Source organism: Daucus carota, chromosome 4 (assembly GCF_001625215.2).
Source record: "Daucus carota subsp. sativus chromosome 4, DH1 v3.0, whole genome shotgun sequence".
In the NCBI taxonomy this organism is placed as follows: Eukaryota; Viridiplantae; Streptophyta; class Magnoliopsida; order Apiales; family Apiaceae; genus Daucus; species Daucus carota.
In genome coordinates, this window is record NC_030384.2 from 29682513 (window position 1) to 29708155 (window position 25643).

The 25643-nt window shown below is 33.4% G+C and overlaps 4 protein-coding genes across 8 annotated transcripts; 2 read left to right on the forward strand and 2 right to left on the reverse strand.

Annotated features, from left to right (window-relative positions):
• Positions 1-111: 111 nt before the first annotated feature.
• Positions 112-3148, reverse strand: LOC108217946 (phenylcoumaran benzylic ether reductase POP1). Its single transcript, XM_017390858.2, has 6 exons — positions 2949-3148; positions 2598-2732; positions 1591-1828; positions 1270-1473; positions 964-1150; positions 112-287 (listed from the first exon to the last, which is right to left on the reverse strand). Exons 1-5 carry the CDS (start codon positions 3123-3125, stop codon positions 984-986), a joined length of 921 nt encoding a protein of 306 aa, XP_017246347.1. The 5' UTR covers positions 3126-3148; the 3' UTR covers positions 112-287; positions 964-983.
• Positions 3149-6058: 2910 nt separating this feature from the next.
• LOC108215780 (UDP-glycosyltransferase 91A1) lies at positions 6059-7706 on the forward strand. The gene has a single exon (XM_017388350.2). It carries the CDS (start codon positions 6115-6117, stop codon positions 7516-7518), a length of 1404 nt encoding a protein of 467 aa, XP_017243839.2. The 5' UTR covers positions 6059-6114; the 3' UTR covers positions 7519-7706.
• A 2282-nt stretch (positions 7707-9988) lies between these two features.
• LOC108215969 (mitochondrial import inner membrane translocase subunit TIM14-1) lies at positions 9989-14379 on the forward strand. 5 transcript variants are annotated; one of them, XM_064092627.1, is made up of 6 exons: positions 9989-10133; positions 11100-11272; positions 11798-13052; positions 13143-13202; positions 13315-14056; positions 14203-14379. In XM_064092627.1, exons 1-3 carry the CDS (start codon positions 10029-10031, stop codon positions 11952-11954), a joined length of 435 nt encoding a protein of 144 aa, XP_063948697.1. In that variant the 5' UTR covers positions 9989-10028; the 3' UTR covers positions 11955-13052; positions 13143-13202; positions 13315-14056; positions 14203-14379. The 5 variants fall into 5 exon arrangements, with proteins under 5 accessions (XP_063948697.1, XP_063948698.1, XP_063948699.1 ...); XM_064092628.1 differs by lacking the exon at positions 13143-13202; XM_064092629.1 differs by lacking the exon at positions 13143-13202 and having other exon boundaries at positions 13584-14056.
• Positions 14380-19625: 5246 nt separating this feature from the next.
• Positions 19626-21282, reverse strand: LOC108217748 (LOB domain-containing protein 1). Its single transcript, XM_017390628.2, has 2 exons — positions 20919-21282; positions 19626-20262 (listed from the first exon to the last, which is right to left on the reverse strand). Exons 1-2 carry the CDS (start codon positions 21216-21218, stop codon positions 19915-19917), a joined length of 648 nt encoding a protein of 215 aa, XP_017246117.1. The 5' UTR covers positions 21219-21282; the 3' UTR covers positions 19626-19914.
• Positions 21283-25643: the final 4361 nt, after the last annotated feature.

Consider the following 25643-nt stretch of genomic DNA (forward strand, 5'->3'; position numbering starts at 1 on the left):
TAGATATCATAATTCTAATATAAAACACATTCATAAATATAATCTAATAGAAGTTAGCGTAACATATATAAAACTCTACCATACAAATAAAGACGTGAAAATACCGTATATAAGTTAATATTACATATAAAACCCTCCCATACAAATACAAATCAACCAAAAAAATTATACATAACGGAATCTTCAAGATTCGTACAACACCAAAATTTTACAAACATAAAACTGCCAAGATCTTGAACATAAACCACTCCACATCAGGCTCAGCTCACCAACTTTTCGTCTCATCTCTAAAAGAATCATTATATAAAATTTTGTTAATATCAAAATATGAATGTGTCTGAATGATCGAACACAAGCGTCCGATTTCATTTAGAATATGTCGAAGATATACAAAAAGATCAACAAAGAACTTACCGTAATAGATAATGTCACGAACAATACAATAATGCTACTAAACAAGCACGAAGCCAAAGGTCAAAAATAAGTTGTGACCAAAGGACTAGATCAGAGTTTAGTACCGCACAGATAGTTTCGACTAAAAAATATAATTTCATTATTTATATTTATTTAATTAAAAATTATGATTTTTTGTTGACAAATAATTTTTCCCATCATTTTAAATATATTAAAAATAAAAATCTATAAAACAATTAAAACGACCTTGTGCATTGCACGAGTTATAAGATAGTATATAATGTATTATTAGATATCATTCTGAGTTGGAGAGTGTTTCTAGAGGAGAATTATTTTTAACCGTTTCCACATTTTCCATTAAACAGAAAACTCACTGCCGAGAATATTTTATGCTATATATTTGATGAAGATAAGTTATTAACCGATGATAAGAAGCTATCAACGGCTAAATCATGAAAGCTATCAACGACTCTTACATTGGCTTATCAATTGCGAAATCAAGCATTATCAGTTGACAACTACAATAGAGTAAAAAAATACGACACTTACATGAGTTAATCAGATAAAGTTTAGACAAAATGGTTGAGATACTCGTCCACTGTTGTATATTTGACATCTGGATAAAGTGTTGAAGCCTCCACGCCGAATGATGGTTCAATCTCAAAGTTGGTCTGATCTCCGTTCACAAATGCAGAATGACCGATTGATAGCATCACACTGATCAGAGGAGGGGACTCTGCAGAGGATAAGAATACAGGACAAATAAAACATATTGAACATCAATTGTTACAAGATCAATAAGATAATGATTAATTCTAAATTTTGCGATGCTAAAAACAAAACATGTTTCATCACCTTTGATGTTCTCCAAAACTTGCTCTTCTGGAACAAAGATCTTCTCGAGAGTTTTGCCTATCTTCTTCTCCCACAAAGACAGAACGTCGTTGAAAGAAAGTGTGTTGTGGGGTGGCATAACATAGAGAATTTTGTTCAGGGTTCGCGGGTCATCTACAGCTTTTATAGTGTAGGTTGCAATGTCTTCTTCGCTGTTAAATACCACTGTGAACTCAAATCGAAAAACGGTGTTAATCCTGAAGCAAGGAACATTCTGGCATTTTTGCAGCAAGTATATCTATTAAGTTGAACAAAATAGTTCATCAGTAGAGTGATGATAACCTTTTTTAGTTCCGTCGCCTAATATAATTGCTTTATCTCTAGGAGGAGCTTTTGCTCCTGTCTGGGCCAGATTCGGGAGAAAAAACCCAGCAAAAAAGTTGCAAGCTATATAAGTGAACGGAACTCCTGCAGCCTCAACAGCTCTGCGGAACTGTGACTTGCAAGCATATCCTGACTTTGCTGGTTCAACAGCATTCAATCGATCCGCATCTTGCCCAAACTCAGAAGGAAAGAACCTCTAAAAAAGGAAAACAATTATGTTAACCACAATCATACAGCATTAATATCACTAAACCAAACATATTCTAATTTTGAATTAAGGACCTGCAAGAGTCTAATTACTGTCAGATGGGATGCTAGATTGCTACTCCCTCCGTCCCAGTCATTTGTATACAAATGGCTGGGACACGGAGACCAAGAAATTGTGGAAGAATGTAGTTGGTGTAATGATGTTTTATATTATAAAAGTTTACTACTTTTGGAATGTATACAATTGATGGGACGTCCTAAAAAGGAAACTGTATACAATTTATTGGGAGGGAGTAGAATGTGAACGCCGCAAATTATTTATGGTGATCACAAAACCACGAAACCCCGTAAACTGCCAGCAGTGCACCGTATTACAAAATGTGATTTTTAAATTTTGTGGTGCTATTACGGATTGAATTTTTCAAAAATCGCACGGTGCGGATTGCCGTTTATCATATTATTAACATATTATTAACACGGTCCAAACCGTACTGCATATAATAATATATATAAATATATTAATAATTTTTTAATAAAATTATATTATATACATATATTTATTTTATTTTATAATTTAATTATGTGTAAATTTATTAGAAATCTTCAAATAATGTAAAAAAATAAAAAATCTAACAAAGTTGGACACGAGTAGATGGTTCAAATATTGAATTTGTTTATCATCTATTATTCCGGGACACCCGGTACTAGACTATCTCACTCTAGAAGTATCAGACATGTATCTAACAAGGTAAACGTACCTTAACGTTACCAGCTTCAACAATAGCAGCAAGAAGCTTGTCCTGATCAGCCAACTGCCCGTGACCTAGTGACGAGATCACCACATCCACTTGCTTTATCGCCTTCACCAAACTCACGTGATCAAACAAATCTCCCTGATCACAATATATCAATATTATCATAATCAAGCAATAAAAGGTCATTTCGTTAACATGTCAATAGTTTAAGTCTCACTTCACTCACATTCACATGCACATATATATATATATACACGAGTATTTAAATTTCTGTAACCTGACTTTTATTACAAAAGCATGAGATCAAGCAATATTACTATTTTAAAAAAAAACATGAGCAGGAAATTGTTGTACATGGACAATAGTGACGCCCAAAGACTTAAAGCTATCAATGAGTTGCAACTTAGAAGGATCAGTGAGAGTAGCTTCTCGAACGAGCACAAACGTGGGATGTCCCAACTTTGCGCTCGTTTCGACGATGAACTTTCCCATGTTTCCGGTGCCTCCGACGATCAGAATCTTGGTTGCCATTTTTTTACGACAAAAAAAATATATCCTATGTGAGTTTATCTACGCTTGAATATGGAACTAAGTCGCAACCCCCGTTGTCTTTATTTATAGTGCAAGAGTTGATGCGTTAGCATGATCAAACTGACAAACTCGGCCTCTTTCTGCTAAAATAAATACTAATGAATATCGAATCCTGGCGCGTCACCATAAAAAAAATAATATATAAATGTCGTCGAGCACGGAAATGAGTGGAGGGGAAAAAGAGTAAATAATAAATTTTGAACCCTGGTAAGCCACCGTAGAAATAAAAAAGTTATAAACTGTCGTCGAGCACAGAAAAGAGAGCCGAGGAAAGATGAGTAATCCACGTCACAAGCTACAACCAATTATAAAATCAGACAGTGAAGATTGCATGTAGGCCTGTAAACGGATCGGATTTGGATCGGATCTAGCTAAATTCATATCCTGATCCATTTAAATTTATCGGATTCGGATCGGATCGGATCAGGAGTCGGATATTTTACAAGTCAATCCATATCCGGTCCACTCGGATCATGGATAATCGGATCGGAGCTCCGATCCACTAAAAATTATGAAATACATTTAGTAAATGTGAACAATGTTTAAACTTCTATACAAAAAAAAAAGTGATATTTTCTAGCTATATTAATTCATAAAATTTATCGTAATAGGTAAAAAAAACTAATAAAGCAGTATTTAATAAAAAGTTTGTTGGTTGTTCCTATAAAAACTTCAACACAGAATTTATCAAGTACATAGAAAAATAATAAATAAGTTGCTTAATACTGTTGGAGGAAGCAAATTATGATTTGCTCCTATATTAATAAGGATTAAAATCGATAAATGTGTCTTAAATACGGAACCAGGTGATTGAGGAGGGTTTTTTTTTTTTTTTTTTTGAAAATGAGAATAAATCTCAACGATAATCGGCAATTCACCGTGATAATTCTTTCATTCAAGAAAGTTTATTATCTAACCGTCGGACATGCAAGATGACCGGGGAAATTTAGACAATAAAACTTTAATGTCCGAAAAGAAAACCGGCCTTCTTCCAAGAATCCTGAAAATAAAACAAAAGAAACAAAAAGAATATAAGTCGATATATTTAACAGATTACATCAAAATATTCCCACAATCATGATAACTCATGATTGAGACAGTTAAGCTCTTAATTAAGGCATAATAATAAAATATTAATATCCTCAAATAAGGTCCAATTAACGCCCTCAAATAAGGTCCAATTAACGCCCTCAATAAACAGGCACAATTTACGCCCTCAATAATTGAGGCACAATTTACGCCCTCAATAAAGAGGCATAATTAACGAGGCACAATTACCGTCCTTAATTAAGGCACAATTAGCGCACTTTCCTTTCTGAAACCGGATCCTGTTCTGAAATCGTCGTCACCGCCACCATCGGCGACCACCGCTATGCTATCGATCAAGTTGCCTCGTCGTATGCGAAGCGAACAACGAAGCGTATCACATGTAACACGAAAAATCGCCAAAAACACCAAAAACCAAACAAAACACATGGATTAAACAAACAAACAAACACACACAAACAAACAAAATTAAAATCAACACCTTTCACAATTCCACTCAAAATCATGAGAAAAAGAAAGAATACTGTAAATAATTGTAATAGAATGGCATACCATATCATATTGTTCATGTAAGAAATATCAAAAATCAAGAAGAGACATACCCATGAACTGATTAGAAGAAGCATGAGCACATTTTGCAGATTTTCCCATGCATATTCCCATTTTCTCTTCACCACCAAACTCTCAGAAGCAAGCCAATTTATGTCAACAAAAACTAGGTGATTGAGGAGGTTTTAAGTGGAAGAGTTAGCTCATGTGTTTATACTCACTCTACATAAAAAAAAGAGTGATTATTAGATTAACCGGATAACAAGAGTGAGAGCCATGTCAACAATTAGGAACGGCTCATCGATTATAAGAAAATATGATTTAGGGTTTTGCCTTGTATCTTTAGAAATTTTTATTTTGTATGTAATATATTAATAAATAATATATTATATTATAATACCATATAATATAAAATATAAGCATGAATCGGATCGGATCGTTAACAGATCGGATTTGACCATATCCATATCCATTCTTTATCGGACCGGATTATTATCGGATCAGATTATTAGTAGATCGGATTTTTTTAATAAAGATCTATATCCATTTATTTAACCACGGATCGGATCGGGTTGGATCGGATATCCGATCCATTTACAGGCCTAATTGCATGTATCAAGAATTCAAGATCGCGCACATGCATCTGAATATTCGAATCTATCGAAAATGGAAAGTATAAATATACATTACCCGTGAAAATAATACTACGCACCTTCTCCTATCTATATTTATGTGCCGTATAAAGAAGGGTCAGAGTACTAGTGAGCAAAAAGTTAGAATAAATCTGAAACCGAATCAAAATTATAAAAAATTGGATTGTATAGAAATGAACCGAAATTGAAACCAAAAACTTAAAAATCAAAACCAAAATGAAAGAAACAGAAACGACCTGAATTTTAAAATATTTTATTTATATAATATCTGCAAGATCTCCTATCTATAAGTTAATGGGGTACTAGAAGTCGAGAACGACAAGTTTTTATTTTTGGTCAGGAGAGAACCACAAGTTAGCAAACCAAATTAGTGTCAAATTTGTTGATTTTTTCAGGAAATGTTTTATCGATAAAATATTTTTAACAAAATAATATGGTTTAGTTTTATTAGAATACTATATCTTTTATTGAATAAATATTTGACATCTACATTTTTATTTTTAAAAAAATTAAAAAATTATATAGACAAATATAAATTTTTACACCTCAAATTTGAAAATTGTCGAAACAAGAATGCCCTAATCTAGTGCATGTGGCCCTGCTCATTTTCCTGCCCTCTTTATATAGTTCATGATATCTTGCCAAGCAGAAAACAAAGCTTTCAGCTTTCACCTTACGACATGGCTTCTGTTGAGAAATTGCACATAGTAATGTTCCCTTGGTTAGCCTTTGGTCACATATCTCCCTACTTGAAGCTAGCCAAGCTCATGGCTGCAAAGGGTCACAAAATCTCTTTCATTTCCACTCCCAAAAATATCGATAGCCTCCCAAAAATCCCTCAGAATCTAGCTCCTCTGATAAACCTTGTCAAAATTCCACTGCCATTAGTTCCCAACTTACCCGAAAATGCAGAGTCCACAACTGAGGTTCCATTCCACAAGGTCAAGTACCTAAAACTCGCGTACGATCTTCTTCAAGAACCTATTACTAATTTCTTGGAATCCAGCACAGCGGATTGGATACTCTGTGATTATGTTTCCTACTGGCTGAGGCCTATTGCTTCGAGACTCCGAATTCGATGGTGTCACTACAGTGTCTACACTGCTTCCTTCATGGGATTTTTAGGCCCTCCATCTAATATGATCAAGGGGGATGATTACCGTGTGAGGCCAGAAGATTTCATGGTTAAACCTGAGTGGGTTCACTTCGACACAAATGTTGCAATGTCTCTGTATCAGATTCTGGCCCTGGCTCCTGAGTTAGAAGCTGATGAGGATACGAAAAATGTGAGTGAGGCCTATCGTGCTGGGAGGAGTCTTGAGTATTGTGATATGGTGGCAATAAGAAGCAGCGTCGAATTTGAAGGGGATTGGTTGAAATTACTACAGGACATGTACGAGAAACCCGTGATTCCAGTGGGCTTGTTGCCTCATGTTGAAGAGAGTACAGAGGCTGATAATCAAGATTGGATTGAGATAAAAGATTGGCTCGACAAACAAGCAAAGGGAAGTGTACTACTTGTAGCTTTCGGGTCCGAGGCGAAACTGACTCAAGCCCAGACCACAGAATTAGCCCTTGGTTTGGAGCTGACCGGGGTACCCTTCTTTTGGGCTATGAAAAAACAGAGAGGCTTGTCTGATACAGAGGCAGTTGAGTTGCCAGAAGGGTTTCAAGACCGAACACGAGGGCGTGGGATGATTTACACCGCTTGGGTGCCTCAGATTAAGATACTAAATCACGAGTCAGTCAGTGCCTTGTTGAATTCATCAGGTTACAGCTCGGTGGTAGAGGCAATGCAGTTTGGAAAGGCGCTTATTTTGTTGCCATGTGTGTATGATCAAGGAATAATTGCTAAGCACCTGGAGGAGAAGAAGCTGGGGTTTCAAATTCCGCGAAATGAGTCAGACGGTGGGTTTACTAGGGAATCAGTGGCGGAGTCAGTTAACTTGGTCATGCTTGATGAAGAAGGCAAGATCTATCGAGACAAAGTGAAGGACATGCAAGCTATCCTGTGTGACATGGATAAGCAAAACGGTTACGTCGATAACCTACTGAATCATCTGCAGAACCACAAATTTATGTAAAATTAAGTCACTCTGTGCAATGTTTTCCTGGGCTCAAGCCAGGGATCACTGTATTTCATTGCTTGTCTTTAAATTCGGTTCACTTGTTTCTTCGTATGTACTCCGTCGGTCCAGTGAGTTGTATACATTTGGCCATTTGGGACTGAGGGCTTGGCATGCATTAATATCATATCTTCGTGTTATTGCAATTTAAGAGTATTATTGCAACCACAGGTAGTAGATGAGAGCCAAATTGTCCGGTTCAGTCACGAGTTTTATAATTGGTGAAGTATGCAGTCACGGATAAAGTGTCTTTAGAGGCAATGTCTTTACCTAATTGAAAGACTGATTGAATCTTTACCTAATTGAAAGACTGATTGAAGTCATTGTTTCCAGGCCCCTCATGTCGATGAAAATAATTTAGAAGACTAGTTGTTATCAATTTGAACAAAATAACTAAAATACGACGTCATATATACTGCTAGATTCTCAAACTAAAAATTAAGGCAAGAGTGTTTTTATATACTATAAACTATGTGGGTGTTTGGGAGCGGGACTTCTGGGCTTAAAAGCTCAGAAGCCCACTTCTTTAAATCTGATGACCGTTTGGCAAAAAATCTGTAGGGCTTAATTGTAGGGAAAAAAGCTCAGAAAAGAAGCTATGATGTGTCGTTTTTTTTTACTCAGCTTCTTTAATCAGCTTCTCTCTAACAGAAAAACATGTATTCACTCCGTCCCACCAGATTTTTTATGTTACTTTTTAGCAAGCATTTTAAGGTTCAAATTTAGATTATTCATGTACAAATGATTTATTTATAAATTAATTTAAAATAATAATTTTCAGACTAACTTATAAATTAAGTTATCCAAACACTTAAAAAACTATAAGTCACGGTATCCAAACACTTGTGATAGCTTAAAAGTCCCGATCAACTTCTCATTTTTAATCAACTTTTTTACTTTAAGCAATAAGTCACTTCTTTTAAACCCCAGCCAAACGGTCCCATAACTCTAAACTACAAGCTATCTTTTTATTAGAAGGCAAGGGTGTTATGACTTATGAGGATTAGAAGGCAAGGGTGTTATGACTTATGAGGATACAACATTTTAACTTCTACAGAGGAGGAAGATAGCGTGCATAAAGCTGGTGTTCACAAAAAGAAAATGAAAATGCCGAGACGATTATAAGGACAAGATGAAACTCCTTCACAAATACTCTCCAATGTTGAATTCCACCCGCTGTGACTCCAAAAAATTGCTGTTGCAGGATGTGCCAGCACTTTTTGTTGGGGAGCCCATTTAACAATATGACCCCTTTCGCTCACAGCCTCTTGGAGCCCAGCTGGAAAGGGATCGAGCAACCCCGAGCCACGAATGACTCCATGTCTAACCAGTAACCACCCACGAGAATTTTTGCTCGCCAGTGCATCTTCAACCATTTCAACTCATATTCCTAACTCAATCTTTTAGATTATAGTTCTTGATTAAATTAAAGAAGTGAGCAGAAGTAAAATATAATTAAGTTAATAAAGTTTTTGAAAAAAAAGTAGAAGCTCTCTCAAGCCCGTACTATCAGTTTCTTCAAAATGTTTTTAATACAAATGGATCAAGAAACCAGACTCCACTTCCGCTGAACAAACGGACCCTATATAATTCTAAAATATGAATATACTTTTAATAAGATATACTAATTAATTAATTGAATTGTCTTTAACAGTTATAAATACTCATTCTAACTCATACTAGTGTCAAAATGATTACTTATAATATTTGATTTCAAACATATAAATATTTCTTTAAATCTTCAAAACATTTTTTTTATATATTTAATTCTAACTATACAAGTATTTTTATTAAATAAAAAATACTTTTTCAAAAATTAATTGATTTAATTGTCCTCGAACGTTACAAACACTCACACCAATTCAAAAATCTAAAATGATTTCTTATAAAATCAAATTCTAAGCATATAAGTATTTAAATAAATTTTTTGATTAAAAAAAAATTATAATAAATTAAATATTATTTGAAATTAATACAAACTTCCCTGCAATTAATATTCCAATTGTAAAATAATTTACTAACATATATAAATATAATATAAAAATATTTTGTTATATCTATTTCAAAATTATTATTAAGATGATATTTTTTATCACGAAAGATAATATCAATATATAAATATACAAAAATTAGGTTAATTAGGCTAATTTTTCCATTTTATCCCGTTTGATTTATGATGATGCGTGCACAAATATCATAAACTACTAGGGCGTGTATTCGATGGATTGTTTTTAGTTCATGGATTTTAATGGATGGTGTATGATTTTGATTTTGTGTGGATTGATAGGATTTAAGTACAATGCTTCAAAATCCGGATTTCAAAAAACTTAAAATACACTGAAAAATGCCACAAAATCCATCATTTTATGAAATGCAAAAAAATCCATTAGCATTTGAATACCATCAGATTTTAATGGATTTTAATGGATTTCAAACCATCCCAATCGAATACCGCTCGGATTTCATGAATGCAAAAAAATGCTTTAAAATCTCAATCCAATACACTCTACGTTTCAGCAGCAGGTGAGCTGGGGAGAAGCTTCTTTCGTTTTCTTCTGATTCTCTTAATAATGGTGAGCTCTCTTTCTAACGCTCTCAGATCTGAAATTATGACACTACTTTTCCATTTATATCTGTTATGTAAATACTCTAATTTTCACTAATTGTCTCTAAAATAGACTACTGAGATTGTGATGTCATGCTTGTTAAATTCCTCAATTATCATCATATAAGCTTAGAAAATTAGCGGATGATATGTTCATCATCTTAATTCATGTTTAGAGAGTAAGCACCTGTTTGTAGTTGCACTTATCACTTTTGAACCCTTGTTTCGAGAAAATTCCTAAATTATACGACAATTTGATTGTAATTTGTATATTGATACATCAAAATATCGAGGTGTTCACTTGGCTTGGCTTGGCTTGTGCTGTATATATCGAGACCGCAACGAAGTTAAGCTGGAATAACTGATATGCCTTGTTTTTCAGCCTGTTGCCGATAAAATAGATTTAAGTTCAATTACGTATAAAATTTGGAGAAGTAGCTATGAGTCATTGTCATGTTGAAAGTGAGGGTAACTTGTAAGGCGCATTTGTGTTATGCCGGAGAATTTGTTCTTACTCGTGTCGGCATATCTGGTATTGGCTATGAGAGCTCATGATTTTACTTTTTTTTTGTGTAACCATTTCGTGGCAAGAAGGCTGTATTAGCTCTGTATTGTTCAGTAGTCTGTTTTGATGATAGTTACTAATTAAGATATAGGCGGTATGATTAAGTGGTGAATATTGATAAACAATAATTGAATTGTAATAAGAGGATGTGAGCTGGAACAAAACGCTGTGTATTTTTGCACAAATGGAAGTTATGATTGTGGTGAAATGGACCATATTACTATTTTTTTACTTTCTAGATATATAAATCAGGCTACACCGTTTCTAGAACAAAGCGGTATATATATTTGCACAAATTGAGGTTATGAATATGATTGTGGTGAAATGAACCATATTTACTAATTTATACTTTCTAGATATATAAATCAGGCTACACCATTTCTTGCTGGTGTTGCAATAGCTGCTGCAGCTCTTGCTGGTAAATATGGAATCCAAGCTTGGCATTCATTCAAAACCCGGCCACCAAGGCCACGGAGATTTTATGATGGTGGTTTTCAGCCAAAAATGACAAGAAGAGAAGCTGCTTTAATTCTTGGTATTAGGTAACGATTAATCCTTCTAGAGCAGTTTTATCAAAGGCCGATTCCATGTCTATTCTCATAGATATTGTGTGGAATTTTGTTAAGAGTGACGAAATTAGATTGTTGGTTGATTAGTGTTCACTGATGTCTTAAACCCTAAATAAGATTCTATATAGGACCTCTCATTTTAATTATCCGTTTCTACTGCTGTTAGTTTGTCATGTGACTTTACTTTGAAAAGACTAGATTGTACGGCATGGTTTTGTAAAATAAACTAAAATGATGCTAACTTTCACAAATTAAAGTTGTGTTTCTCATACACACTCTTGCGAGTTTTAGAAACTTTAAAAGATCCTATGTAATATGGATGGTGGAACCCATGTCGATCTCTACTTCAAAACTTGTAAATGTCTGATAGACTTAAACACCTGCTCTTCAGGGATGCAAACTCTTCTCTTTATGTTTTAATATGCAATAAGGTCATCTGATTAGGAAATATACATACACATGAATATTTGGTAATCATAATGTTATTTTTTTTTACAGAGAGCACGCTACGGCAGAGAAAGTAAAGGAAGCTCATAGAAAGGTAATGGTTGCAAACCACCCTGATGCTGGAGGTAGCCATTATCTTGCATCTAAGATCAATGAAGCTAAAGATGTGATGCTTCGGAAGACGAAGGGCAGCGAATCTGCTTTTTAAATAGTTTGCACCGAATCCTTGCACCGAAATCGAAGTTTCTGAAAAATCCCTAGCAAAAAAAAAACTTTTCCTTTTGTGGTTCTGAATTCAGACCGGGAAGCGAGGAAAACTGTACCTCCTTTTCTTTCTTTGGAAAAAAAACTTTATGGAGTAGTTTAATCCCTGACTTTCTGAATAAGTATGCTGGAATCCTTTGTTTGCTGTAATTAACACATTCAGTTATTAATTAGCTAAAACAATAATAAATAAAAAAAAGCATCCACTTTCCAGTTTGTGAAAATACTCTGTTTGCAGTTATTTGTTCAAGGGTACACTTTACATTGATAATTTGATGTTTTCGTTTAAAATACACTACACAAGGTAGAAGAAAAGGTATGTTGAAAATGTTGAAAAATTTATATACAAAAAATGAAATTGTAGATGTAATATTCATGCAAGGTGCAAGTCTCCATTGACTTGGAGACTGAAAGTTGAAAAGGATGGCAGTCCTTATACCTGCTCTTGACTGCAAGTTATATACCTGCTCAAGAATGGAGTTTAATTTTTCTGGATGCTACTTAACCAAAGTTGTGCACGAATTTAATCAATGAACCTCTTCATACATATTTTTCTACAATAAGTAGGTTTATATGTTGTACCAATGAGTATCTGTTCCAACAAATCTCGGGATGAACGAGAATCGAATACAGAACCAGGGACGACAAGAGATAAGCCTTTACCTCTTCATACATATTTAAATCTAACTAGCTATGTCTATATAGGTCACAAGCAAGTCTATTCCAGATTTCTTAATAATTCAAATTCATCTTCTAGCTATCCGGATGCAGAAACATATAAGCTTCATCGTTCTTATTGCATTACCAGGTGTTCCGTCAAGATTAAAGAATGGTCAAGGGAGCATAGTTGGAGCATACATGAATAGAAGCTGTGTCGAGAGTGAGAAACAAGCTTTGGTACTCCTCAAAGAAAGTCTTGTTGACGACCTGAATTACTTGTCCTCGTGGGTTGGAGATGATTGTTATGCATGGCGTGGAGTTGGCTGCAGCAACAGAACTGGCCACATTATCCAACTTGATTTTCGCAATGGTGATTTGAAAGGTGATCAGATAAATCCTTCTTTGCTTAAATTGAAATATTTGGCCTACTTGGACTTGAGTAACAACAGTTTTCATGGAATCCAAACTCCAGATTTTTTTTGGGTCATTCAAGTATCTAACATATCTCAATCTGTCTGGCTCATCATTAAAGGTCTGGTTCCCCATCATTTAGGAAACCTTTCAAGCTTACGATACCTTGACTTGAATAATCAACATAAACGTAATTTTCAACTACACATTGATAGTTTGGAGTGGGTTTCCAGGCTTCTTTCGCTGGAACACTTGGATCTCACACATGTCAATCTTTCGGGTGCCATCAACTGGTTTCCAGCTATCAACATGCTTCCCCGTTCAGTTTTAGTACTGAAATTGCAAAGTTGTCAGCTACCGGACAATGTTCCTCTCCATCTCCCTTTCATAAATTTGACATCTCTGGTTTTACTTGATCTTAGTCACAAGTCACAACATGATTAATTCTTCTTTTCCTTAATGGGTTTTTAATAACAGTGAACTTGCATATCTTTATCTTCAGTTTAACCATTTCAATGGCCCAGTTCCTAGTTCTATTGGTAATTTGACATCTCTTCTTGAGCTTCAACTCTCCGGAAATAATTTTGATGGATCAATTCCAGAGTCTATTGGAAGTCTGACTTCTCTTAGTGAACTTCATCTTATCGCGGCAACCAACTTCAGACTCTCGTGGATCCCTCAATTTATGGCGGCAACAATCAGCTCTGTGGCCCACCTATTTTGAAGCCCTGCCCTGGTGACACAGCACCACAAAATGGTCACCACAACAATGAAGGTGATTCAGGTTCAGATGATGGGCGTGTGTGGTTTTACGCTGGGTTAGGACCTGGTCTTTTCGTTGGCTTTTTGGGATTCTGCGTTTCTTTGCATTTCTCTAAGACTTTGAGGTATCCTTACTTTCGCATTATAGATCAAGTCTTTGAGAAGGCAGTGGTTTCCATTGCTATATTGTGGAGGAAATTTCAAATCTGACAGGTGAACTCTTTTATCTACCTCCCTATCACACAACACATGCACATAATAAAACTCAGATGGAAATGCCATCTTCGTTTGGTTAAAATTTCTAGTCCTTTAGTTTTCTTAAATGTGTACAAAAACTAGTATTAATGCTGATGTCACAGGTATATTCTTTTGGTGGATTCAGGTTCGTCGTCAATTGTACTGCAGTGACCTTGGAGGAAGAATATGTTGCAGAGTTCTGCAGAATTCTTAGTGTTATAGTATTTCCAGTGGTATTATATTTACTATGTGTCATACATATTTGGTACTTCTATATGCATCTGTTCTGTTTGCACGTATACTTATGACTTATCACATTAAAGACAGTAACAGAAGGGTTATGTAACCTGTTATTAGATGCAAGTTTTATCTGATAATTGACTCGTTTTCTTCTTTTGATATTTATGTTATTATATGTTCCAATCCTTTAATGCGCGCCAACTTAATAAAATTTCTGCAGGTGAAGTCTCATACAGGCTACAGGTATGATGCTTACCTTCCAGTTATGCAATGTAGTTTGACCAATGGTTTTTCATTCTATTTATGTAGATGTATAGGTTAGTACTGAGCAGTGATAAATTCGATAAATATGCTGGCTTTTAAAGGATAGATATTGAGCTAGAGGAATCATCTTACATGCAAGCACAGTGTTTCTGAATCAAGTTTTTTATGAAATGCCTCATAGAAATTTAAGTGATCCTCAATATCCTAGCAATCTTCTTACACGGGCACCTGAGTCGGGGATATGGTCTATGATCTAGCAGACACACTTGTGAATAGGGTAATCCGAATTAAAATGATTCATCAGAGTTGCATACATCCTGCTGCAACATTACTATATGTTTTATCCATTTACATACCTGCAGCTGCATATGCAAGAAATAAGAAGCTACAAAAGATGGACATGACGAAAACCAGATGCAGTAATCGTTTAATTGTTTGTAATTAAGTTTTGTGCAGGCTAGTCATGTTCTTCAATTATTAGAAAAAAGAGCGTAAATTAGGCCATTGGACATACTGTTATCCAACAGAATACTTCAGCTCAGGTGCTCTGGTATCTGCCTAGTAAACTTTCACTGATGAAACTAGCCTAGACTATTTTTTTAGATCTATTTAACTATGACATTCCCTATTGTCGCTGGTGAACATCGACCAATCCACAGAACTGACTGGAAAATGAGCTCCCAATCGACAGAACTGACTGGGAAATTAAAGGTCTCTACTGCTGAGTAAATATCTCAGAAACAGTCTCGACGACGAAAAATTGCCTAGTAGTCATATTATGTGAATGGTGGTGGAAAGCTTTCAGCTAATATTGTATCAAGTGGTGCAACTTGTGGTTACAGAATTCAACCTTCTAACTCCTCTGGCTTTTGGTGTCATAATGCATTCTGTGTTGAAGATGTTTTGTTATTCAAAGTCTTTGTGTTTCTCCATTGTGGCCTGGCACACAAATTCCTTCGGCTTCACATGGTCCTTGATTATGTAATCAGTAATATGCATGTTTTTGTGCAGTCTACTGGGCTCTTTTATTCTTAGAGCATCTCCAGCAGCATCTTAGCCCATTCCTTAAATATAATATAAAATATTGGATCCTAGTGAGTTAAGATAATAATTGCTATTCTCACCTCCAACAATATTCCTTATATTCATTCATTATATACTATTTTATTATTAAAAGTTGCCATTATTGCAATAGGGGAAGAGAGAGAACATGTTTGTATTCAAAATTTATTATAAAATAAGAGTTAGGAGAGGAGAGAGGTTACCTAAAGATAAGGCATGGCTAGTGGAGTGATTTAGGGAATCATTAGATACTGTTGGAGTGGATTATTTTCCCATATTCCTCATATTTTGGTCTAAGACTCCAAATAGGGAAGCTGCTGGAGTTGCTCTTATAACTTAACTCTAGGCCTCTATTTTTCTCAAGCTTCGTGGTGCAAGGGGGCAAAATTATAAGAAGCCACCCAGATTCATAATAGATATCAAAGTTATCACTTATTTCATTTAAATATATTGAATTGATTACTCAATTTTAAATTAATGTAATTTAATCATTAATTTAAAATTTGTATCGAGTAAATTAGTTGACAAAGATTAAATTAGTTCGACATTGGAATTTTTAATAACTAAACTAATTTAAATTTTAAATTATTAGCCAAATTGTGTCATTATTATAATCAGTGACAATATATTTGAATCAAATGATCACTAATTACAAAATTTTATATAAATGTATAGTATTATATTTTAAAAATTCTCGTCAACTACACCACTAATATTGTTGTTTCTGGCTACGTTCCACTTGCAAAATACATATTCCATATGCAAAATTATTTTATCAGAATAATATTCTCAATCACGAGAGATGAAAATTAAAAAATAATTCAAAAATCATCAATACAACATGATCGTAAAAACAAACGAGATCCATTTCTTGTTTGGAAAAAAACACACTCAACATACATGTGTGTTCGAAGAATCTGGATTCGATATGTGTTCGAGAGTATGATGAGCAAGTTGAAACTAAAATGAGTAGGGTTTGGCAAATACGATCAATACCCTATACAAGACTTTGGCACTTGCGAAACCAATATCGTTGACGATAAACATGTATCTAGTTGCAAATTGTACCTAACTATCCTGCCAAGTCTTCAATTAGTTAGTATGTCGACGAATCAGATTTTATATTTCCGTGTGAAGTTAAAATATTTAATTTATTTACATCTTATTATCAAATTATCGACATAGAAATTATATGTCATGCTCAAAGGACTATCGTCTCCACTAGCTACTTGTCTAATCGTTGCATTTTTGGATCAAGTTAACACAAGGGAGGAAAGAGACAATTACCTCTATGATTCAATTTATCGCAGATGGATCAAGGTTCAACAGATTTGCATGCAGGTTATAGTAATTTTCATGTAGAATCGGTGGAACAAGAATTTAGATACTCTGGCTCAAAATATTTAATTGTATAATTGTTTGGTTATAATTAAATATGATTGAAGTGTATTTAAATTTTGCTCTCTTTATCGGCTAAAATTTTAGTCTCATAATATCAGTCATCTATATCTATAATCTATAATAAGATAATAGATATTAACTTTTTAGTGGGCGATAGAAGTAGAATTTTAATTTTCAATCGGTTCTGTACAGGAAAAGGCTTAGAAGTCTGTTTGGAAATGTAGTTGAAAATTACTATTGTATTACAAAAATGTGCTCGTAAAGAAAAATGTTATTATATACAGATCAGATAATTATTTGTTAATTTCTTTGATATTTATATATTTTAAATTTTAATATAAAGAAATAATATATTTGGTAGGTTTTAATGGCAAAATCTGCTTCCACAAACGTTGGAAAGCAACTTTTTCAAAAACATATCAAGATTAATTTTTTTCTAAAAACAAATTTTCAGCAACTACTATTCTGAAAAACTGAAAGATCAAATAATTTTTAACTCATCTTTCAGTAAAATATACTACAAAACTGGCGTTGAAATAATAATATCGAATATGATTAACAGATATATATAATATATGGGGAATCGAAAATACGATATCAATATTGTAAAACGCGGGAATTGGACTTAATCGGTGAAGTTATGAAATAAAGATTAACCGGAGATTAATTGAATTGATCGGATATTAATCAGATTGATCGGTAATTAATCAGATATTTATGTTCGTTGAGTTACGAAAGAATGATAAATCGTGATTAATCATCGATTTTTAGAACAGAGACGTTGATAATGAAGAAATAGAAATAGAAATAGAAAAGGAAGTAAAATGGGAACATGAAGTAGATTGTCCAGTGGTTCGCCGACAGATATGTGAGAGAATAACTCCAAAGGACAAAGGGTGAACGCGGACTACACGTGCATGAAAATTGCAAAGCCAAATTTATGAACAAGCTCGGACACAACTAGCTCACTACGCGGTTTTTGCCTCTTTTTTCTTCCATACTACTCATTACCATCTCAACTCATTCTAACTCTCGATCCTACAAGCCCCCAGCCTCTGTGCATCATCATATGTGTAGCTCCTATCGGCTTATTGCTTTTATTTTAAATATATTATCTTCCGAGTTCGACAAATCTGGTAAAAAAAGTTATCGGATGTCGACCGGCACTTGACATGATTATTTTATTATTTTAGAGAAATTAGCTAGCTGGTTAGAATGTGAATAAACATCCATATATAGGTGTGCAATAATAATTTTTTAATAATTATAACTTTTTTATGTAAAATTCACGGTGAAATTGTGCGGTGTACTCTTGAATGTAGCCATGCATATTATGAGATGAGAAAATTTGAATGCCGGTCTCTTCTTCAAAACTATGTTCAAATTTAATTCAAGTTACCCGCAATAGTTGGTTGAGCTGGTTAAAGAGAGGATTTGTATCCTCTTGATCACAGGAGAGAGGAGAAGTTGTGATTATATCTCCTGGACCAGAGATTATTGCTCATTTGTATATATTACTCATTCCTTTATATATGGATGTCTATGGTACGGTGCTTAAGAAAAATTATATATCGTGGAAAATTAGTGAAAGCTGTAGCTTCGATATGATAAAATTTATTAGTCTTAGAATTTTTTAAAATATAAAAAATTGAAAAAATGTTATTTTATAAATAAAATTTAGAAAAATGAATGAGCACATAATAATTCATTCCTGAGTACCCGTGCGTAGAAGAATATACCTGATCCTCATATAGCATGTGATAATGCTCAATTTGTCATAGGTGGTCTTTCTCCTGGTTTGAATATCAGGCTGGTTATGGTCTAACTGAAGCTTCTATATAATAATCAGAGGCGGAGGCTCCCCGACACCTCTGCTGTAGGAGTAAAAATCAAATGTAAAAGAGTGTAAAAACAATGCACATAAATGATTATATCAATATATATTTGTAAGGGGGTTTAAAAGTAATGAGTTGGATAATGTGACACACTTTCATGAAAGTGGAGTCAGAAGTTTGGCTACCTTTATGAGAATTTGAAATTATCGCTAACATCTTGAAAATCAGTATAACTTTGATCACAATTCTGAGGTTCACTTATATTTCTATTATTTAGACTCTTAGGCAGTATTATCTTCAATTCTATGTAAAAGTATCATTCAAGTGACAAATTCTGGGGATCTTTTATTTATATATTCATACTTAAAATATTTTGACATGACATGTTACAATATTATTTTTATGAATTATGAAAATTGTAAGTCAGTATCAATCTAATCTATTAAACATTTATCAATATATTGGGAAATTAAAATCTAGTGAAGAAATTAAATAAAAACAAAATGATCAATAATTTGAACCATATATCAAATTCCTTTAAAACTTAAAAGACCGTTTATTGCCCCAAAGAAGCTCCTCGTGTTTGTAAAAGAAGAACAAGAAAGCAACCATCAACCACTAAATACACAAAAGACTCATAAAGTAAAACATATATTCCGTCCACTAAGAAAATTAGTTACAAGACAAAGATGACAGTTTGATTGAGTTGGGTAATCTCACAAAATTTAATTAACAAACAATATATCATGTGAAGCCAAATGTTATTCACTGCACGAATTGGTACAAAAACAGTACAAAGTTATGATTATTCTCCTTTTCCCCTTCTTTATGCAACTTAATTCAACACATCATTGCCTATACATGTAATTAGCTTTATTACATTTACTATATCTTTGACTCAAATAATAAGATTCTATGTGAAATCCCACTGAATATTCTTTTAACAATGAGATTAACTTAATTTGGTAATTAATTAAGCTGGTAATGCTCGAAATCTTGAGATTTTCTGAGTTAATATTGATTCCGTGATGATTATGTCCAAAGGGGTTCCAAGACTGAGCTGAGATTGACATCAAGATCCGGGAAGAAGTTGAGGTTCTCATAGGGCTGCTGATTATTATCTGTGATCATGGACTCTTGATCTTGATTATGAGGTTGTGCTGACATGTCCATGCAGATTAGGGTTAGTAAGTTGGCTTGTTGGCATTGCATGTTTACAATCTCAGCTTGAGCCTTGGCCAGTTCTGCTTGTAAATCACTGACTTGCTTTTGGAGGTGGCAGATTGCACCAGCACATCCGTACACGGGGTCTCTCACTCTTGCATTGGCTTCGTAGACCATGCTGCTCACGGCATCTGCTCTTTGAGACTCCGGGAGTTCCTGTAATCCGAAATCATTATATGACGGAATAATATTACGTTAAGACATTCAGGTCCCTGACAAACGATTATATAAATAAACGGTAATAATTAACAATGTCGTCGAGGACCGAGTCATCTAGCGAGGAATGATAAAACTAGTGTTTTGTTATTTGAAATATTTGCTCACAATCTACCTGCTAGAATTGACTAGATCAAGCAAGCCAAGATAGTGGAGGTGTTTGTACGATAGTGCTTCAAGTGTCAACTCTTGTAACGAATATTATTCCCCAAGGTGGTCCAACTATTCATATGCATACCAGAACACAAGGGAACACAAAACAAACCGATGCACTACCATAAAAATTAATTGATATTAAATATATTATTTTAAAAATTCGTGATTAATCTCTTAATTAATGTGTCGTATCTCATCGAACTGGATAAATATTCGATTATATGATTAACCATCTGATTAATTACTAATTAATTTTTGTTCTACATCTTTACCGATTAAGTCGGATTCACTTTTTTTACAACATGTATATTGTGTCCTTGATATGAATTTTTTTTAGAAATTTTGCGTTAAGAAAAAATTAAATACCTACATAATGATTATTAATATTTAAAACACATAAACTCGAGCCAAAACATTTTATGGCATTATAGAAATATTACCTGAAGTAACTTAATGATATTGCTAGCTCCGAACACTCTATGAGCAATAGTGAACTTGAGAGGATCCGTGGGTGGAAAATAAGGTGCCAGCACACATTTCTCCACACATCTCCGACGAAGAATCTTACATGCAGCACAAGGGCTCATCACGGCAGCTGTCGGCGGAACAGGAGTACCACTCGTGGTATCAGAGCTCAGGCCAGAAGGAGAATTATTCGAGAATGTTTGCGAAGGCAAAGAATTCGTCGAATACAACAACGGTTTAGTCACACTAATGTTACTAGCTGAAGTCCCTTCCATCTCTTCAGGCAAGAAAAGAGAAATTAAAATAGTAGCTAGGAAGAGAGTTGAGTAGATCTGAAAAGCCAAGTTAATGTATAAATAGAGGGGGCTGTGGGAATTTTGTGGGATATCATGCTGACGCTAAAACACGTTGTTATGAAAAATTGGTGGTGTATCTGGTGACGTGGCTGCCCCCTAACTTTTTTTTCTTGCGTATTAATTACTTGATTTGGATTAGCATGGGTTGGTCAAGTTTTAATCCAACTTTCTGGAAATTTTTTTCTTCTTTTTCTTTGTGAAAAGTCAAGGTTTTTTTTTCTCTTTTCTCAAGTGAGTTGAGCTGGGAAGCTCAGTTGCTTATGCACTTCATAATATAAAAATGGTTTGATATATACATTTCTCTTATCTTATTTCTAAGAAATAATTCATTTATATCTGAGAAAATACATGAATATGAATTTTTACCTGAAAATAAATAATTTACTTTTGTAAAAAAAATATCAAACACCTCTAAATACATAATTTTAAAAATATATAAATATAAAAAAATCCAAAATAAAATTTTATTTTTTGTGAAAAAAAACTCTGGCACACATGCTTATAATTTGTTAAAAGATTGAGCTTGGCTCATTCTCGTCAAGTCCTTGCGTCTTCTGGTCTTTTTTCAAGACTTTGCTTCTTCGGTCTGGTCCGAACGTGTAATCTCCTTCGATTTTATAACTCCATTCTTATTTACGACACTCACTCTGCTTTTAGCTACTGTACAAGAATTTGGACCAAATAAATCCGATATGACCGAAATAAATATATTTTCGACCCGACATGTACTCAAGGCATGCATATTCGAGATCTTACATTTACCAGTTATACGAACAACGAATGTGAATGACTGAGAAAAGAACGAAACACACCAATAAATATTCTTTTGGTAAGAGTGTTATAGATGTGAAGGCGAATTAATAAAATCAAAAATATACACAAAACAAGAGCAGACATTATATAAAAAGTTGATGCACATAAAGGGTTAAGGGGGCCAAGAAAGTTTAACAAAGCCATGACATTCATTGAATTGGATAATTAGTCTTGTAGGTTTTGTAGTATATACTTTTTCATTCCCTCCTTTTCAATAGTCAATCTTAGATTTCAATATAATATAACTATTAATTTATAAGAGGTTAAATAATAACTGAATAATTATTTATTATAAAACGGGGAGATTAGTATGAAAATATATAGATCTAGAAACACCAATTGACGGCAACTGATAGATACATTTTTGTTTTGTAAATATAAACATACAAACCAATCTATCAGGGAGCTGTTAATTGTTTTCATTTTACTTTATAAAAATATGTAGTTATTTAAATAAATTATTATGCATATTAATTAAAATCTATAATTAAATATTTAAGACATTCCATTTTATATAAATAAATAATTATTTCTGAAAAATAAGATAGATCAGAACCCCGAACACACAAATAAGCTGTTAGTAAATTGAGACTAAATTGTATAATCAAATTCAATTTCATCTGGCATTTCGATAAATGAGTTTTAAATTTGTAATACAATAGCTTGACGTTATAGTAATTAATTTTTAGAGATAAATATTTAAAAAACTCTTAACATTTCTTATTTACATAATTAAAAAGAAAAATAAGATAAGTAAAACCCCTAGACAGAAAACTAAGCCTTTGTTAAATTGAGACTATATTGTATAATCAAATTTAATTTCATCTCCATCAGCGGAGTTCAAAAATTTGTAATTTCCATAGTTCGACATTATTTTTACTTTACACAAAGATGATTAAGGATCAGCTTTTTAGGGAAAGAATAATATTTTTTTTCTCTTCAAAGGTGACCGTTAACCATTTTTTAAAAGAATTCTAGTCATTACATTAAAAAAATATATAATTTTAATCATCAAAATAATAAAACAGATAAAAATCGAGTTGTATATTATATAGTTTACTCTAAAATCAATGGGTAGCTACCAGAGATCATAAGTCGGTAAATATGGACGTACACATCAAGGTTGCGGCAAAGTACTAACCGAAACCGGCCAGTCAAAAAAGGGAGATAGCGTTTATGTCAACTGTATGGATCATATTGTTCCCGTAATCTTCTTCTACCAACTAAATAGACTGCTTTATTAATTACCAAAACAACAAAACAATTAAATTACTAATAGACGAGTAATTCATGTTTCACACAACGGGCTAGATTAACTAATAGACAAGTAAATTTCATGTTTCACGCTAATTGCAGCTAGCTAGTGTCAAGTATATTAACTACATGAGAATTAACAACATTCAAATTGATTAATTTTTTATCAAAGATTATAAGTTACTCTTTTATTATTTTAAAAAACTGAAAATTACATCTTAAAACAGATTAAAAATTATTTCCAGTGACATATTTTTTTAAATTTTTCATTTGATAAAATATTAATAAATTTTAGTCAAAATTTGATCAATTTGACTGGCACAAAATATAACAACTAAAAAGGGACGGGACGGAGGCAGTACTAATCTCCAAATTAGTTGTAGTTGATACAATTCTAGAATCCGAGCTGACTAGCACTATCTCATGCAGCATGCACCAACTGCAAACAATGCCACCTCTACATTTTGTGCCTACCCTCGTCCAAATATACTCTCTGTTTGGTGCCGACTGTTTACCTGAGGATGTATTTCTTTCGGCTCCTTAACAAACCATTGATATTTATTATCATCGAGATAAGTAATGATTATAAAAGTTTTAGGATAAGCCAATTGGGCTGTTTCTGTGATGTGTCAGATCATTCACAATGACAATTTATTTTGTAACCTAAAATCCGATTTATTTGTGGTTACTCGTTTATTCAATAGTTTGGTACGAAACAGCTGAGCTCGTGTGCAGTGAGATTGAGACCATGAGGGTGCTCAATTTGACTTCTTCATTTATCTATCTATTTCAATATCCTTGTAATACGATAACAAATAATCTTGAAATGATCTGATTTTAAGTCATTGTATATTATTTGTATTTAGAGATTATTAATGGGGTGTTTGGAATCTAGATGTTTGGGGTAAAATGAGAGGTTTTGGGTGTTTTAGAGGTTTTGATTATTTCAATCCGCTAACATTAGTATTTGGTAATTAACGGATTGAAATATAAATTTGGGCTCAAAAAGCTAATTTTCCAAAAGGTGGTTTGAGGAGTTTTTTTGGTTAGAAGTTTTGGTAAGTGTCATAAAAAACTAATGAAACAACTATTTACCAAACAGATTTACAAGAGATCGCTATTTTAATCGATTAGTCAAAACATTTATTTTAACCAGCTCGTCAAAACATCTAATTCAATTCGCTAACAATTAACCGCTAACTCCTAAATAAGACCAATATATCTTGCAAAAGAGTTTATTTATTGTGATCCGCGCCGAAGACTATTCACTGAAGTTCATCATGAACAGGAGAACTTTGCTGTTTTGTTGGTATATCTAGAATTTTATTGAAGTACCAGAAAAACATATAATTAGATATTTTTTCTCTTTTTAATATATAATCAACTTATAATTTATGTCATATCGGAGATTTCTAATTTATTAATAAACCTTGTAAAAATGTATTTGAATTAATATACGTTTATTAGGGACGTTAATATAGGTTATTACTTACTTAGTATTTAAGTTTTTATTAGAATATTTAGAAGTATATTGACATGAAATATGTGTTCAAATTATAATTATCGAAAAGGTATTACAAATAAAAATATACTTTGTCCTATCAAAAATATATGTTTGGAGGACAATATTTCCTCATGTGACTTCCACTGTGATATTGGAGACGTTCAGTTCATATACATTTCGTAGCAATCTACAGTAGTAAATGCTGAATATGATTGATAAGTGTTTCTTGTATCTGCTCCTTCTCCGCCCCTGAATTGTATACCCGTATGCATACGTAAGAGCAGACAAGCATTTTAATGCTTCTTCTGCACGCATTTTAATGCTTATTCAAAAGATAGTTTTATATTATTTTCAAAATTTTTTTGAATAAAAATTTAATTATTAAATTTTATTCAATAAAAAGTTGTGAACAACACCGTATACTGCTACAAACAAAATAAAAAAGAAATGATCTATGCTCTTGTACTTCGTAGTAGGGGTGTACACGGTTCGGGTTGGGCAGGTTAGCGGAATTTATTGACTCAACCCAATTAAATCGGGTTTTCAAAATTTCAACCCAACCCGAACCGTATAAATTTGTAACTCAAACCAATTTGTAGTACTTCGGTTTGGATCGGTTCGGATTGGTTTGGTTATAATCGCCGATGTCGAATAGGTCTTCAACACAATCTTGTCAAAAACATAAAATTGAATTCAATTACAAAAAATAAGTAGTGACAAATAATGAACAAATATATTCATGAATTTAATCTTATATTCTCATCCATAAATTT